General features: G+C 41.6%; 1 protein-coding gene across 1 annotated transcript in view; it reads right to left on the bottom strand.

Moving 5' to 3' along the window:
• The window catches only part of LOC139692927 (protein jagged-1b-like), a 503,367-nt gene that overhangs the window by 473,861 nt on the left and 14,589 nt on the right, over positions 1-14,917 (bottom strand). Inside the window, exon 2 of the mRNA XM_071591249.1 lies at positions 1,213-1,521. Within this exon, the coding sequence (XP_071447350.1) occupies positions 1,213-1,521 (309 nt within the window). The remainder of the gene's footprint in view (positions 1-1,212; positions 1,522-14,917) is intronic.

Raw genomic sequence — 14,917 nt, 5'->3', positions numbered from 1 at the left:
GTTTCACGCCTACTTGACCCTGTTCGTGAATAAATGAATTATTCTCAGGACAAGCAAATGTTAAGAGTTTCGAGTTTCAATTTGCAAACCGTGAACTAAATCTAATTGCTATTTTATGGCAATTGCACTCCTTCTATCAGTGCTTTATCATTTAATAATACTCTGAAAATATTTTCAAAAGGTCGTTAAGTTGAAACACAGGTTACAAAGCAATAGAGTCGCGGCATCAATTTGGGTCCCAATGGATTTTCCAGTGGGTTGATGGCTGCAAAGGTAGCTAAACAAATATTGATTTGAAAGTAACTTATGTTTTTAATCGGTCTTAAAGTCTGAAATAGTATGATATTTTAATAAATATCAAATATAACTCATTAATATTAATAACTTCATCTTTTGTGTTTTCTTTTACCTTATTAAAGAAACCATATTTGAATTAACTTCGCTACTATTAAAATTAGATCGCGACTTATAAACTGTTGGGAATCGGTGATTTACAAGTTTTCTTTTCGAAGGCGCAAAGAACTCCAGGGATGCGCCATTTTAAATTATCTGCGACCATGCAACCAAGTATATGACAAAAAAGGATGTATTTCTTCACTTCAAGATGAATCAAGAAGTGGAAATTATAAACAGTACGAGGATTTACAGAGCCTCAGGAAGAATTTCACAGGATAACGCCGCTCTTTCAAAGAGTTAATTTCCGCGGATCCGATTTTACGCCACACTCCACGAACATCCCTTCAGATAAACGACCGTAAACTAATCAACAAAACAAGATATCTTAAAAGTGGTTGAAGATGGTTATTCAGAAAGTTTCCGCGGACACGACGCATCCGAGTGGATTAAAAAAACCAACTGGAGGCGTTCGACTTATTCAAAAAGTTCGGGAACCTTTTGAACACCCTTATTTAGAGGAAATTACAAGTGAATTTCCATATCTTTTTCAGCATGGCAACTCTTCATACAGTTTTCTTAGTCTTCGACTGTTCGATTCGAACAATATTTTCAAAAAAGAACGTTCAAAATTAAAGCGATCTTGTCGGAGGCCAGAGAAAGAGGATTGAATTTCCCTCCCCCCCCCCCCAAATCCGGGGGAGCAGTTTGACCGCAAGGGAGGAGGAACTTCAGCGATTCGCCATTTTGAATCCGAAACGCCTGAGGGCATGTGAGGAGAAGGCAAGGAATTCGAGAGTTAAATAAGTAAGTACTCACCGTCCACCGGAAGGAGAAAGGCAGCTTCAGCCTCGCGTTGGCCCGGTCAGGATCCGCCAAAGTGAAAGAGTTCCCTCCGAGGATGGGGCTGGACGCGGTCCCGAACGAGCAAGACCCCTTTGAAGACACACTGCTCTGGTACTCCTTCAGGCACACCCTGAAGAGGGTGGAGCACTCCCCGCGGCATCGCTGAGGTCCACCGGGGTACCCGCCTCCACCTCCACCGCAGCACTCCCCCGTCGCGACCTCCCCGCGGTAATTCTGTATCTCTAAGATCTGCAACTCGAAGTAACCCGAGCCGTGTGCCGCCTGCGAAACAAGGAGAGAGAAAGGGTCACCGGAGACAGAAGGGGATACCTTACCCCCCTCTCGACCACACCCCTTGAGGAGATGGTGAACCGACGCAGGGATTGAAGTGGTGTGCTAAATAGTAAGTGAGGGACCAAGGGTGTAGGAGAAGATATTTATCATCTCTCTAATGCCCTGAAGTGCTGAAACTGATGCCATTATATATATATATATATATATATATATATATATATATATCGATCGATGATATAGAAACACTCGCACGAGCAGTATAATATTTGGACGGCACAATAAAACACAAATAATATATATATATATATATATATATATATATATATATATATATATATGTATATATATATATATATATATATATATATATACATAATTATAATAGATAAATTAAATATACACACTCCAAATAAAATAGATAACACTTAAAAGGAATCTCATTTTGTAGATTGTTTGAGATTTCGGCCTTCTTCAGGTAAGATTTGTCTTACTTGAAGAAGGTCTCAGAGAAGGCCGAAAGTTCAAACAATCTGCAATGTAAATGTCCTTTAAAGCGTTATCTATTTGATTTGTGTTCTATTGTGCCGTCCAAATATTACATATATATATATATATATATATATATATATATATATATATATATATATATATATGGAAAGAAGTTCTCGTGCCATGCAGAAGTAAACAGCCATTTGGGACAGTCTAAAACGTATATATTTAAAGGATTCAGGCGAGATGAAGTGAAAGTTCGTCATAATGAGAAAAACAAAATATGCACTTTTCCACAGATTTATTGGCAACGTACTTCGCGATACAGTTCATCGAACCATCTTCAGGTACAAGAGTTTTGTACTTGAAGATGGTTCGATGAGCTGAACAGTGTTGTACGTTACAAATAAATCTGTGGAAAAGAGCAAACTTTGTTTTTCTCATAAATCTAAGACGTATATCAATGAATTGAATTCAAATTTTCATACGACTTGTAATTGCATGCCTATTATCACCCGTGTTTCTCTTTTCAAATTACGGATGCGGCAGCATAACTTGCTGATTTGATGGGTTTTCAAAATTTAAAACACCAAGTTACGCTGCCGCACCCTCTATAAGCGAAGAGAATGGCAAAGGAGGTCTGAGGAAGATATTGAAATAGGAATGAACGTTGGTGAGAATTATTATAAAAATCAGGGTTAGATTTATGTATGATCAAGATTTAGTTCGCGAATCAGTCAAACTTATACTAATTGCTAAGATAGCGACAATTTAGGCATGGAACATAGTGTCGCAGGGCGTGAATATTTGGTTTTTTAAGCAAGATGATGGGCGTAGATCGGAGACTTTTGAGATAATGTGGGTTTGGAGAAGGATAGAAAAGGTAATTAAATAGAAAGAGGTAATTAAATGGAAAATATTATAAAATTACCCGGGAAAAAAGTTGAATATGGTCAAATTTCACATACCCAGTAACAAAAAATATGAAATGAAGGAAAACCCTCAGAGACTACAAGCAAACAGCTCTACCGGAGGCCCCCTAGTGTATTCAACAAGTGGTAAATTTTAATTATCACTAATAATAGTCATATATTGATGGCCGCGGGAATCTAAAATTCTTCTCCATTCGGTTTACGTGCTGAGACGCTACGAATGCAAAGTATTATTTGATATCACTCGTACAAATTTGAATGAACACGATCAACTGAAGACTCATAATTAACTTTGAGGCTCTTTTAGTCGAACTTTGTTGTCCTCCGCACTAATTAAATTATTTCTCCATTTTAAATGTATTAAAAAGAGTGTTTTTAAAAATAGACACTTGCTTAAAAATTTAATATCCCACTTGGATAAATGGAATGCACATATTACCCTCGCCCTGCAAAGTAATCACTCATCGGATGGCAGAGCTATGTGTGCAATACCATTGAAAATGCATTATTTTACGGAGTGGAATGCGCAGTCATTACGATATTACAAGTCTACTCAATCCATTCCAATTAGAGGCGGATCCCTGGGGGTATAAGAGGGAAGAACCCGTTTTCCCCAGAGTATAAAATTATCCACTGATGGGTGGTCTCTTAATCAGCGCGATTCTGTTAAAATTTAACTCTCAATTCAATTTCGGTCAAACGGTTATGGAATTATTTCTATTAATACATATGAGAATTTCTCCTCTTCCATTATAGAAGTTTTCTACATCCGCAACTGGACCCAAGATTGAAATTTTACTCTCAAATTTCAACGAAGAAGCACTTCTCAGAACCCATCCCCAATCCCTCACACCTTTGTTCGAGCCATTCCCACACGAGGCCCGAGTGATTGATGACCAATCATCAAATCCTTCGTGAATCGTCAGCCAACTCCCAATAGTATGTAGGCGCGTCAAATATCGGTTCACTTGATTGTTTAATGTCACATTAAAGTTGTTCACGAGCGTGCTTATTTTCATCTCCGCGAGAACATTCGAGTTTTCGCTCTGTACGGAAAGGAAGCGGGAGAGGGAGAGAACGCCGCTCGGACTACATGACGCTCCACTCCTGATTCATTACGACCGTTTTAACGCTCCTTAACTTCCGGTCGGATGTAGGAAGATTTCTTCGAAAAAGCATTCCGATTGGGTCAAGAACCCGGTGAGCTCACGATGGCGGACGAAGGCTCTCGGGGAGTTGGTGGGAAAGGGCGAGGGTGGCAGGAGCAGCATCCCCTTCCAATAAAACCATCAACTTCCTCTCCAGGCACTTGACTCTCCCCCCACCCATTCTCCCTCCCCCGCCCCACACACTAGTTAATACAGTAGTATTAGGGGAGGCGACCTACAACTCATGTCATTTGCAACAATAGGGGTGGCAGGCGGGGGCAAATCGGTATAGGTAGGATGTTTAGGGGAAAAGGGTGGAGGGAAACCTGGCGCTGGAAATAGCATATTCTAACGAGGAAAGGCTTCGGGCTGGTCGCACAATTTAAAGTCCCTCTACTGGAGGTGTACTCCATTTGAAGTGCTCAGCATATTACACCCAAAGTACGGATTGGGATACCGCTGAAAGTTACCTTCACAGCTGGGAATCGAACCCGGACCCTCGGGGTGCGAAACCACAGCCTGACCTAACCAATCCGATTCCCTCAGAATCGAACCCCATTTTCCAAGGATGAGCAGTTTATGATAGGGTTTGTGAGATGACCACACCAAAGACGAGTCGAAGGGTGAAATGTAGGGGTGGGGGATAGGGGAGGGTGGAAGGGGAAGGGCGGGAGGGAAGGAGGAGGTTGAGCATAGGTAGCAGCGAGCCAGTCCGTTGTCGACAAGTGAAGTGCCGAAACATTTCCCAGAAGTCTCCCCTCCAGTTCCCTCCCCTTTCGAGGGGGCGGAGACGAAGAAATGTCCACTTCGCCGCCTCGCATATGAAATAAGGAGTTCGACTGGAGCAGGGTGGCAGATGCTAGGAGGAAGAATAGGCGGTGGGGGGGGGGGTCTGAGAGAGGTGACGCCTGGCCGATGTGAGTGTGTCCCCTCCCCCCCCTTTAACCGCCCCTTCCCACGCTGACCGAAAGAAGCCGACGACCAAGACCTCCGATCGAGCACACACGCACTCTCTCTCTCTTTGATCGGATGAGGGGCGCTTCTGAGTCGCGACGGGAAATTTGCACGCCCCTCGAACGTGCGAATTTACTAGAAATTCTCGCACACGCGAGCCTCTTCGTCAGCATCAGATGGCGGTTTACTTTGGCTCTTCGTCCCGGGGAGGAGAGAGGTTTTGAGAAACACCGTTTCCGTAAAATGATCACATGAAATGATAATTACCCTGCGAGGATGCCAGAAGAGATTTCGTCAAACACCCCTCGTCCATTTTCAAATGTCGCCAGAAAAAATTGAGAAGAAATGGAAGGAGAAAATGTCAAATTTACTTAACCACCCTTTCTTCCTTCTCTCTACGTTTCGCAGGCATTTTCGTAACGCACCTGAAACTTAGGATAAAGTCCTATTGTCCTATTACTGGGAGAAATTCAAAGACGGCATGACAAGTGGATGGACCACAAGGCAAAGGAGTGCTGAAGACTGTGTTAAAGAGGAGAGTGCTGTGAAATCGAGGTGGAGGAAAGAAAAGAACAGGCATTTTGAATGGAATTGTGGGAGGTATAAAGTATGCAGGTCTAAATAATGAGTTATTGCACTGTGTTGTAAGGATTTTTGGGATATCTTGCATCATGTCAGTCAGGCTTCAGCAGATCTGTAGTGTGCGGTGCCAGTTTCCATCGAAAAGCTATCCTAAACCAATAGACTACCGCTACGATCTAACCTGCGATCAATATTTTATCAATAAATGCACTCATAAACAGGCAATTACATCACCAGTCTTTTCCCCTTTCTTCTTCACGCAACTGAGACATAAATTACTTCGTGCAAAATAAAATGAAAAATATACACAAATATGAATAGCACAAGTAACTCATGGAAAATTTAAATGTTGGAAAGCCTTAATCAAGGGGCATGGCATGTATCTCCTCTCATTCCAACATTTTAAAACTTTTCACTTGATCCATCATGGGCAAGTGTTTATCAATTTAAATTCATATTTCTAATGACTTGGCCAATTACATCATTTGTTATACTGTAAAAACCAGCAAAAATATCGCAAAAAAATAATTCGAATTAACATGGAAGCAAGTGAAATATAAAAAGGTTAGATGAAGAATACCGAATGGTTATTAAAGTCATGAAATCATCCCTTTTCATAAAACAGAGGCGCCTAAGATGTTCCGCATATTCTGCATATATGCTTTACTGTCACGTATTTGATTTTACTTTTCACACACGGAACCGAAGAGAAAGGGACCGGTTAAGTCACTTGTGGGAAGTGAAATCAATAGAGTATTTGGGTGTATATTTTTTCGGTACATCGGTTCAATTCGGTTACGGAATTTTTCTCACGCTGTCATCAAGTCAATTAAAATTTTCTAAACGTTTCGGTAATCTAAGAAATTCTGGCCATAAATTAAATTGGAATTAAAAATACCCTCATGAAAAGAAGAATCATAAAAATCTAAATTCCTTTTCAGATCGATAGACCTACGTACCTGTAGGTATACCTACTCGACGATATAAAATATTTATTGTATTATTCCAATCTCGCCAGCTATCCGTGCGAGCACATGATCAACCAGAGAAAAATTTGAGTTTACCGACAGCGAATTATGAATGTCCACATGCACGAGGAAACTCATCCGAACCTGAAAAAACTGAGTTCATATTCCGGTCAAGGAGGATTATCTTTACGATTAAACTGCGGCATTTGATGCATATTAGCGTAAGACTACGTTTAAGTTACTGTAGCCGTATCTCCCGCAGTTCTTTGTATTCACCCATGACTGTCAGGTTTTGTGTTATTACAATGATTAATATTTCAAGCATAAAACAATGATGTTATAAGGTTCCCTCCTTTGGCAACAAATAATTATGGATTGGGTTGGTGCGGTGGTTAACATATGTAATTCCTTCCCACTCCGAGGACCCGGGTTCGAGTAGAGCAGCGACAGAATTTTTCCGTGATAACCCTTAGGTGCCACGTTATTCTCCTGCCATTCTTCCACCATTCCCAGAACATCTTACGTACCCACATATGCCTGATGGCGAAAATTATCTCATCCGTCAATCGCCTCTTCTATTAGCTACTACTAACACCTGAAGTGCGGTCTTGTCATACGATTCCTCTGAAGCGCACATAAGTAATCGCAGGACGGTGAGCAGTCACTCAAAATACAACCACCCAAGCTCCTTCTCTTTCTCGCCTCTCTAATCCTCCCCGACGGTTCATGTGACATTCCCGGCAGGTGCTCACGCTCACTTAAATGAGACGCTGAGAGAATCTCAGCGTTCTGATGATACGGCTTTAAAATGAGCTAGCGAGAGTTTATCTATGAGAAGAGAAAGGGCAAGATTACACTCAAAATGGTCACAAAAATACTGCCTTTAAAAAAAATACAATGCATTCATATACTCACTGGCTACTCCTATCAATATATTCACTCACCGTTTGATGAGTTCATCTATATTTAACATTGAACGCTCAATGTGATTACATGCACGGATTCGAATCGGAAGACGCAGTCATCAGTGACCAAATCGAGGATTTTGAATTTTTTTGAGCTGAAGAATGATGAATTTAGTCGGCAACATATATGTTTTGTGTGTGTGTGTGTGTGTGTATATATATAGTGGGTATATATAGAGTGTTCTTGTTATGTGTTATTATATTGTTTTTTGCTGTCCAAGTTTTATGTATTATATATATACATATATGTATATATGTACGTATATATAGATAATATGTTTAGCCGACAATATATATGTATACATATATGTACATATATCGAAATGGGTGACTCGGCGGTATGGCAGGTATCATTAACGTTAAGAATACTCAAATAAAATGAAAGTAGGTTAACTTCTTTTAAAGATCGCATCTTTAGAACAAGTACATTATCAGTACTCTCTCGTTATCCTTAAGATAAACCATAAAAAATCTCCATATATATCAAGCACATACAACCATGAAGACGCAACTTAGGCGACATTATCACGATTGGCAACTAATTATTAGTGAGTAAGGCGCCAAGTAAAACGAAAGGGAAGACAAACGGTCATGGCACATTAAACAAATGGATGTACAATACCCGAGGAATAGGATTCTGCGTACGATGTAGATGAGTTCTACCACATTGAGTTAAATAATAGAACAGATTTACGACCTTTTATGAACAGGGAATGTCATGCATGCTCCCTGAGATTCAAAACATTTCCAGAAGAAAGACCGTATCACAAATTGTAATTATCCTTTGTACTTGGTGTTCCTTCATACAAAACGGTCATCCGAATTACTACTGTTGCTCTCTTTCGGAATTCGCATCACGTCAGCTTTTACAGATCTCCCGGAAGAAGACTTGGGAAGTCAGATGGTAGCCGTAATTCCCTTCTCCTCGTCGAGTTCCAAACAGAATCAAACCTGTCCAAACACTAAAACTGAAGCTCACTATCAAAACAATCCTATTAATTGTAACTGACAATTCGCACACAAACTTCTTATGATTCCCCACCCTACGTTTCGCCATTGCAAGTTCAAATTTCTTCCTCCCTTCTTCCTCAAGGCTTTAACTTCGAACAGGACCGTAGGACTCGAACCTTTAAGAGCGTCTATTCATAAGAAGGGACCGTTCGGGGGCAAAGAGACTGCGCACATGACCGAAGAGTTAAACAAACAAAAACAATTCGGGAAGTAGAAATATGCCCGCGGCTCCAGGTCGTCCTCCAACACTCGAAAGAGTTTCCCCAGGGGGATTTGGGGAAGGAGAGGGGTCGCCATCTGACGCGAGACGGGACGATAGCAATAATACCTCCGCGGAAAAGATTCGCGCGTCAAGTCGGACGGCTGGCAACACTGCGATTGTGTCCAACAACCGATTGGCTGCACCCCACTCGGCGCACATGCGAAACCCTTCTTTCCTCGCCCAACCAACCACCCCTCCCCGCCGCCCACCCTCCCCCTCCCTTAAACACCGAGCACATTGGCACCATTGAACCCGGGCGAGGGAGGGCAGGCAGGCGGCCGCCTATGTGCACGAAATTGATGAGCAAGCCGTTGGCGCACTGGGGTCCGAGCCACGGCGTCGAGAGAGGATGCGATAAGGAGGGCAGGGAGGGAGAAAGGAACGGGGGGGGTCGGAGTTGACTCAGTGACCATCCAACAAGGCGTGTGTTATTTTCAAGCGCTATTATTATAAAAAGAGCGAGCGAAAGCATTATTTCACTCACGGGAGGAGAGTAAGGATGAATGGTATGTTGGAGTGGTAGTTAATAAGGGAGGCGATGGAAAGCTAAGGTCATTTGTGCCATTAAATGGATTTCGGAGGACAACTTCCCAGGATAATGATATTCGGGGAAGGGTGGAAGGAAAGCCGGCATTAGCCTCGCACTCTTTAAATCTATAGACGCCAAGGGGTCCACAGTTTAGCGTTGTCCCATCCGACGGACTCAAAGTGCTCTCCACATTGGGCCGCAAGTAGCGGGTCTGGATATCACTAAAAATCCTGCCACCGCCGGGATTCAAACACTGCCCCTCGAGTTGGAAAACCGCACCAACCCGATTCCGGGTGGGTTGAAGAAATTAGGCTGGCTTGATTCACGAAGAGATCAGGCAAGACACAAAAAGACTTTCGCAAAGATACGGATCAGCCGAGATCCTGTGTGATACTGAAAAAATTATTGCGGCCCCAAGTTTTATTGGCAGTTTTGACCACCGAGATTTGAACAAGAGAGAGAGAGAGACACCGCTGGTGACAGGTTAAAAGCATTGGTAACACAATTATTACACAATCAAACCCATGGACCCGAATTTATTAAATTTAAAAGGCAAAATTTAATTTTTTAGTTAAACACACCCACGATTGTATTTATGTATGATTATAAATATATGTGCGTCTATAAATATGAGCAAATACAACACTCATCCTTTTGTATAAGCTATTATTTAAACATGAATGGCTGCTGACCAAACACCCCCCGCCACACGCCATCCCGAGGACTTGCGGTGTATTGTACAGCTTTAGATGCGCTGCATTTTTTTACCCGCAACCAACCCGCCTACCGGTCACAAAGAAGCTGGGAAGCAAATAACGTAGGTTTGACTAATTAGCTAACTATCAGTAGTTCTGAAGGAAGATGGTCATATCTTCAGGAGTGTCTCTAAATAATTAAAACGATAACACTTCAAAATTCGTTAAAGAAGAGGATTATCCTCATTTCGTATGTACGCTTAGACGTGGAATTTCCAAGGAATTATCCGTGAATGTTGATCCTAAATCACTTCCGGCGAATATTACCTGGATGTGAACTAGATTCAGCAGCGTTCGATAGTGAATCGTGCTTTCTGGAAATGAATGTGGATCCGAGAACAACCAACACTATCATACTACTTAAGTTGAACTGGAATGCGCTTCACAGATTTGTCATCGGAGATGACTCATTGCACACTCCAACTTGAATGGGAACGACTCCAGAGCGCCGGAGAGTGAGTACGTCACGGAGGGTGAATCCCGCGCCAAAAGATTAAAAGAATTTATATGAAAATTCTTTGGGTCAACTAATGCACTAGGCACGCAAACTCATTCGATGGTTTCCAGCAAATTCATAGTGAAGGTTTTGATGATCTCTAAAGTGAGATTTAGAGGATTTGAACTTATTACCTAATACTTTCACCTAATTTCAATAGGACCAGTTCCATCCGACAAACTAAAACAGCTTCACAAAGAAATAACAAGTTTAGGTCGATAATGAAAAATTGTTTGAAGTTTTCTTCTATCTGAGAAAAATTATTGCAAACAGAATTTGTTAATGACAATGCATGACAATTCCCCATGAACGTGAAACTATATATCTCATTCATTTTGTATTCACTGTGGATAATCTGTAATCCGTGTCATACTCGGATTACAGATTATTCACAATTAATTCAGATGCGGCAACATAACTTCCTTTTTTCAAACGCAAAACACTTTCAAAAAAGGAAATAATGTTACCCCTCAGTGTATCTGCATATCTAAAACTCATCTCCGTTTCAGTCATACCTTATATTAGGACCATGGTACCAATCCCTTGGACAAATAAGCATTATTATTTATAATATCCAATTAGCAGATTCTTGCGAAGAGTTTAATTGACGACTGATAAATGAATCACTGATCGTATCTATATCAGCATACTGAAACGTTGATGTCTGATCTCTACGAAGTATCTATTTACTTCCATTCATTCCCAGAGGGTTGCCATGACGTGAATCACGAGACTTCCCCGAAATTTAGCAATCATGGGAGACGTCTATGATGCGAGCAAAATCCACCTGACTAGGATTAATTTCACTCACTATGAGTGAGTTGGGTAGGGTAGTTACCACAAGGTAAGGTATATGTCAAACGAATCGCGCGGTTGCATCGTAGCACTCGAGTGAATAATCATTACCAAAGAGGGGGCGAAATGTTTCGTAAACTTAAGGACGGCACACGAAAGTGTACACCACCAAATCGCAGGAAAGAAAGAAGAAAAAAACAAGTATGAGGAGGTAAAGCTTACCTCTGAAGATAAAAAAAAGCAAATAAGTACAAACATTACCCACAAGATCCCTTCTTCTTTAGCAAGCAACTCCCTTTCTCTCTCTCACTCTCTCCCTCTAAGTTTATCCCGACAAAAGGATATTTCGCGAGGGTATCCCTTTTTATCAACGTCTGCAACCCATCTCGTCTCGAGGGGGTTTTGGCCGACAATACACACGCACGGTGGGCAAGACGTAATTCATCATCTCCCCCGCCGCCAACCCCTGCCAACTTCCCTCCCCTCCCATAACCGCTCTGCCCCTTCCCAACCCCCCGGCCCCGCCCCGGCTATCCACCCACCCTCTCCCAACCTCCGCGACGCAAACGGCGTTCCCAGCACCGCGCGCATGCCTTAGCCGCCAAACCCCTTCCCATCCGATACACCGCCCTTCCCCTCACCAGAGGCTCCTTCCGGCTCAAACACACTCAACTCCTCCATCCCTCCCACTTTTACACCTCCCGATCATCCTCTCCCCCCAGCCCCCCCTCCAACCCTTCCTCCCTCCATCCCTCTTCTCCCCCCACCCTCTCTTCTCCCGCAGATACGCCTTCCGTGAAGGAATCTCAACAGCCGGGCAAGATAGGTGGAGGACGGAGTCCACATGCGGTGGCCACAGAGAAAGCATCCGTCCTCTCGCATCTTCAAATCGAGGGAAGGAAGAAAGGGGGGAGAGTGTTCAAAGGAGGGAACAGCCCGAGAGGGTTCAACCATGGATGGTCAGTCGATGCCATAAAACGTTTTTTTCTAATAAACTTAGTGGCATTATATAGTAGACTATTAGAGGAACTAGGTTAGGAGCGAAGGTTAATTTTACAGATTTTTATCTCTTGCATAAATTGGAGGCGGGTCTTTCAAACGATGACGGCTGAAAATACACTCTTGGTTCCATCGTATTATGATTGGAGAGATCATGAACATGAGATTAGAGAGCCTTAATGTAAAATGGACAGATTTTAAGATGTCACTTTTCTCTCGAACGACAAGGGATCAGAATAACTGCCAACGTCTGAGCTTGATTTTTTTTTTTAAACATACTAAGTAGCATAGTATGTCGCCATTGTTTTATATTTATTCTTCTCGTTACTAGCAACTCGTTTTGCATTTGGAGAGAAGTATTTTACGCATAGATACCGAAGTGCGTGTAGGTCTGGTAAAAACTACATCCCCCCTATATTTCACGCATTTATTAATAACTAACAATGGAATAAATGTTAAATTGCATGCCGAATGTGAAATTACCACCTGCCACACACCCTAGCGTTGGCTTGCAAGGTGTCATGTAGATATAAGAGTATTACTATTTTCCCTCAGAGTCGATTTATGTCGATAGAATATTTACTATTGAAATTGAAGAAACTTCGACAATTCGTTATCGTTCACGCAACTTTACCATAAAAAATGATCGTTTATGTATAATATATCTCTTTATAATTGATTTCAAACTCGAAAGGATAGAGAAGAATAACACCGCAATTACTAATATAACGTCTATTGAACATGGACACGAACGCTGTAGTAAAGCCTTATCAGATGACTTAATGACTCCGTACTACAGCGAGATCATTAGCCAGTTCAATGAAATTTAATGAGGAAGTGCAGTGCTATTATCCTTCTCAATCCTTCACAGATAAAAGAATTCCTTCTTGTTAAGCACGAAACTATTCCTGATTTCGCAACTTAATATCAGATAAATCGATACCAACAGCTAGCTGAAAAGGACATGATTATGGGCACAGAGTAGCGACACGTCTTATGGCCCCGTTTGAGTGGGCAAATTGGAAAATAGAAATTGAACAAAATGGAAACTATCTTTTTAATTGTGGTCATTCAATTATTTCTGCGAAGTCGAGCCTGATTCTATTGACTTTATTTTTTATTTCAAGCTTGATACAACTTCTAATACATTTTATGTGTGTCTGCATTTTCATATTGGCTTCAGGAACGATCAGTAATTACCGCTCCAACATTGTAGAAGTGCTTTAACTTGAATGGCAATAGCATTAAAATATAACGTCATTAAAATACTTTTTCTTGGCATTGACGTAATGTCATGAACGTTTTTTTTTCGCCACTGATTGTGCTAGCACAAAGTCGGTTTCGATAGCTGTCATCGAAGGCTTCTTAAAGACAAAAATACTTTTCTTAAAGACAATACCAAAGGGAAATGACGCCAGGAAAAGGTTTATTTTTTTTTTAATTTTTCCCCATCTGTGGTGGAGTATCGACAGGTGAAGGGTAAGTGTGGAGGAGTGATCTCCTTCCTTTTGCATAATATCTCACACTCAAGTCTTCGCCGCAAGCGCCCTACGCGTTAATTTCTCAAGCAAGCACCGCAATTTCTTTGTCAGGGGTGTCCCTAACGCCCGACGAAATGGATGAACCGTTTTAGGGAGCCCATTAAAGGTGGGTGGTCAACCGATTCTATTTCCCCCTCCCCCGCCAACGTCGGATGAGCGCAAACAGTGGATAATTAAAACACATTCGGTTGCACTCACGACATAATAATTAAATCTAGGTGGCCAGGCGTGTTAAAGACAAGCGGTCAACTTCGTCCATTCGCCAACGACGGGTTACCCTCCACAATTATAAAACATTCAAGAATTATTTCGATCCAGAAACAAAAAAAAACACGGATAAGCACACATAATGCCCCCCAAGCCCACACCGCGATATGAAAGTTGTGTCTACGTAGAAAAAGGTGCAAGATAACCTTAGATATGTCCAAGTTCTCATTGAAAAAATCTCATTACTGCCACTAGTTGAAATTTGCTCAAAGTACACGACTGGTTCTGGAAGAAATGATTTTAAGAGTATTTGTACTGCCTTGTTAAAGCCTTTGATTTTAATTACGCCGGATCCCGATGGCTTGGTGATCTTTGTGATGCGATGATTATGTAGATCGTGGGGATGATTTTCGTATTGTGTTTGGTTGCGGGCGGATTTAAACGTATCAGTTACGAATGTCCGAGTGCTTACGTACTAAAAATGATTTCGGAGATCGTGTTTGGACAGCCGCACATGATGTAACCTTACCTTTTTCCTGAATTTAAATGCAGTACCATTACTGATCGTATCGTATTACCGTCAGTGATATTTTTAAGACCTATATTGTTCCCCCTAACACTGCATTGAAACATTCTACGATATTTTATTTAAACGCAATGTTTCTCTGGTAATTTGTCATTTCGTTTAACTTAATAGCGTAAGACGTTTATGACTTGTGGTACGTGTGTTCGCTTCCTTTCAGGGAGCAGT

This window comes from Hetaerina americana, unplaced genomic scaffold (assembly GCF_022747635.1).
Source record: "Hetaerina americana unplaced genomic scaffold, ioHetAmer1.1.p SCAF_44, whole genome shotgun sequence".
NCBI classification, from domain to species: Eukaryota; Metazoa; Arthropoda; class Insecta; order Odonata; family Calopterygidae; genus Hetaerina; species Hetaerina americana.
This window is presented reverse-complemented; position numbering and strand designations above follow the sequence as displayed.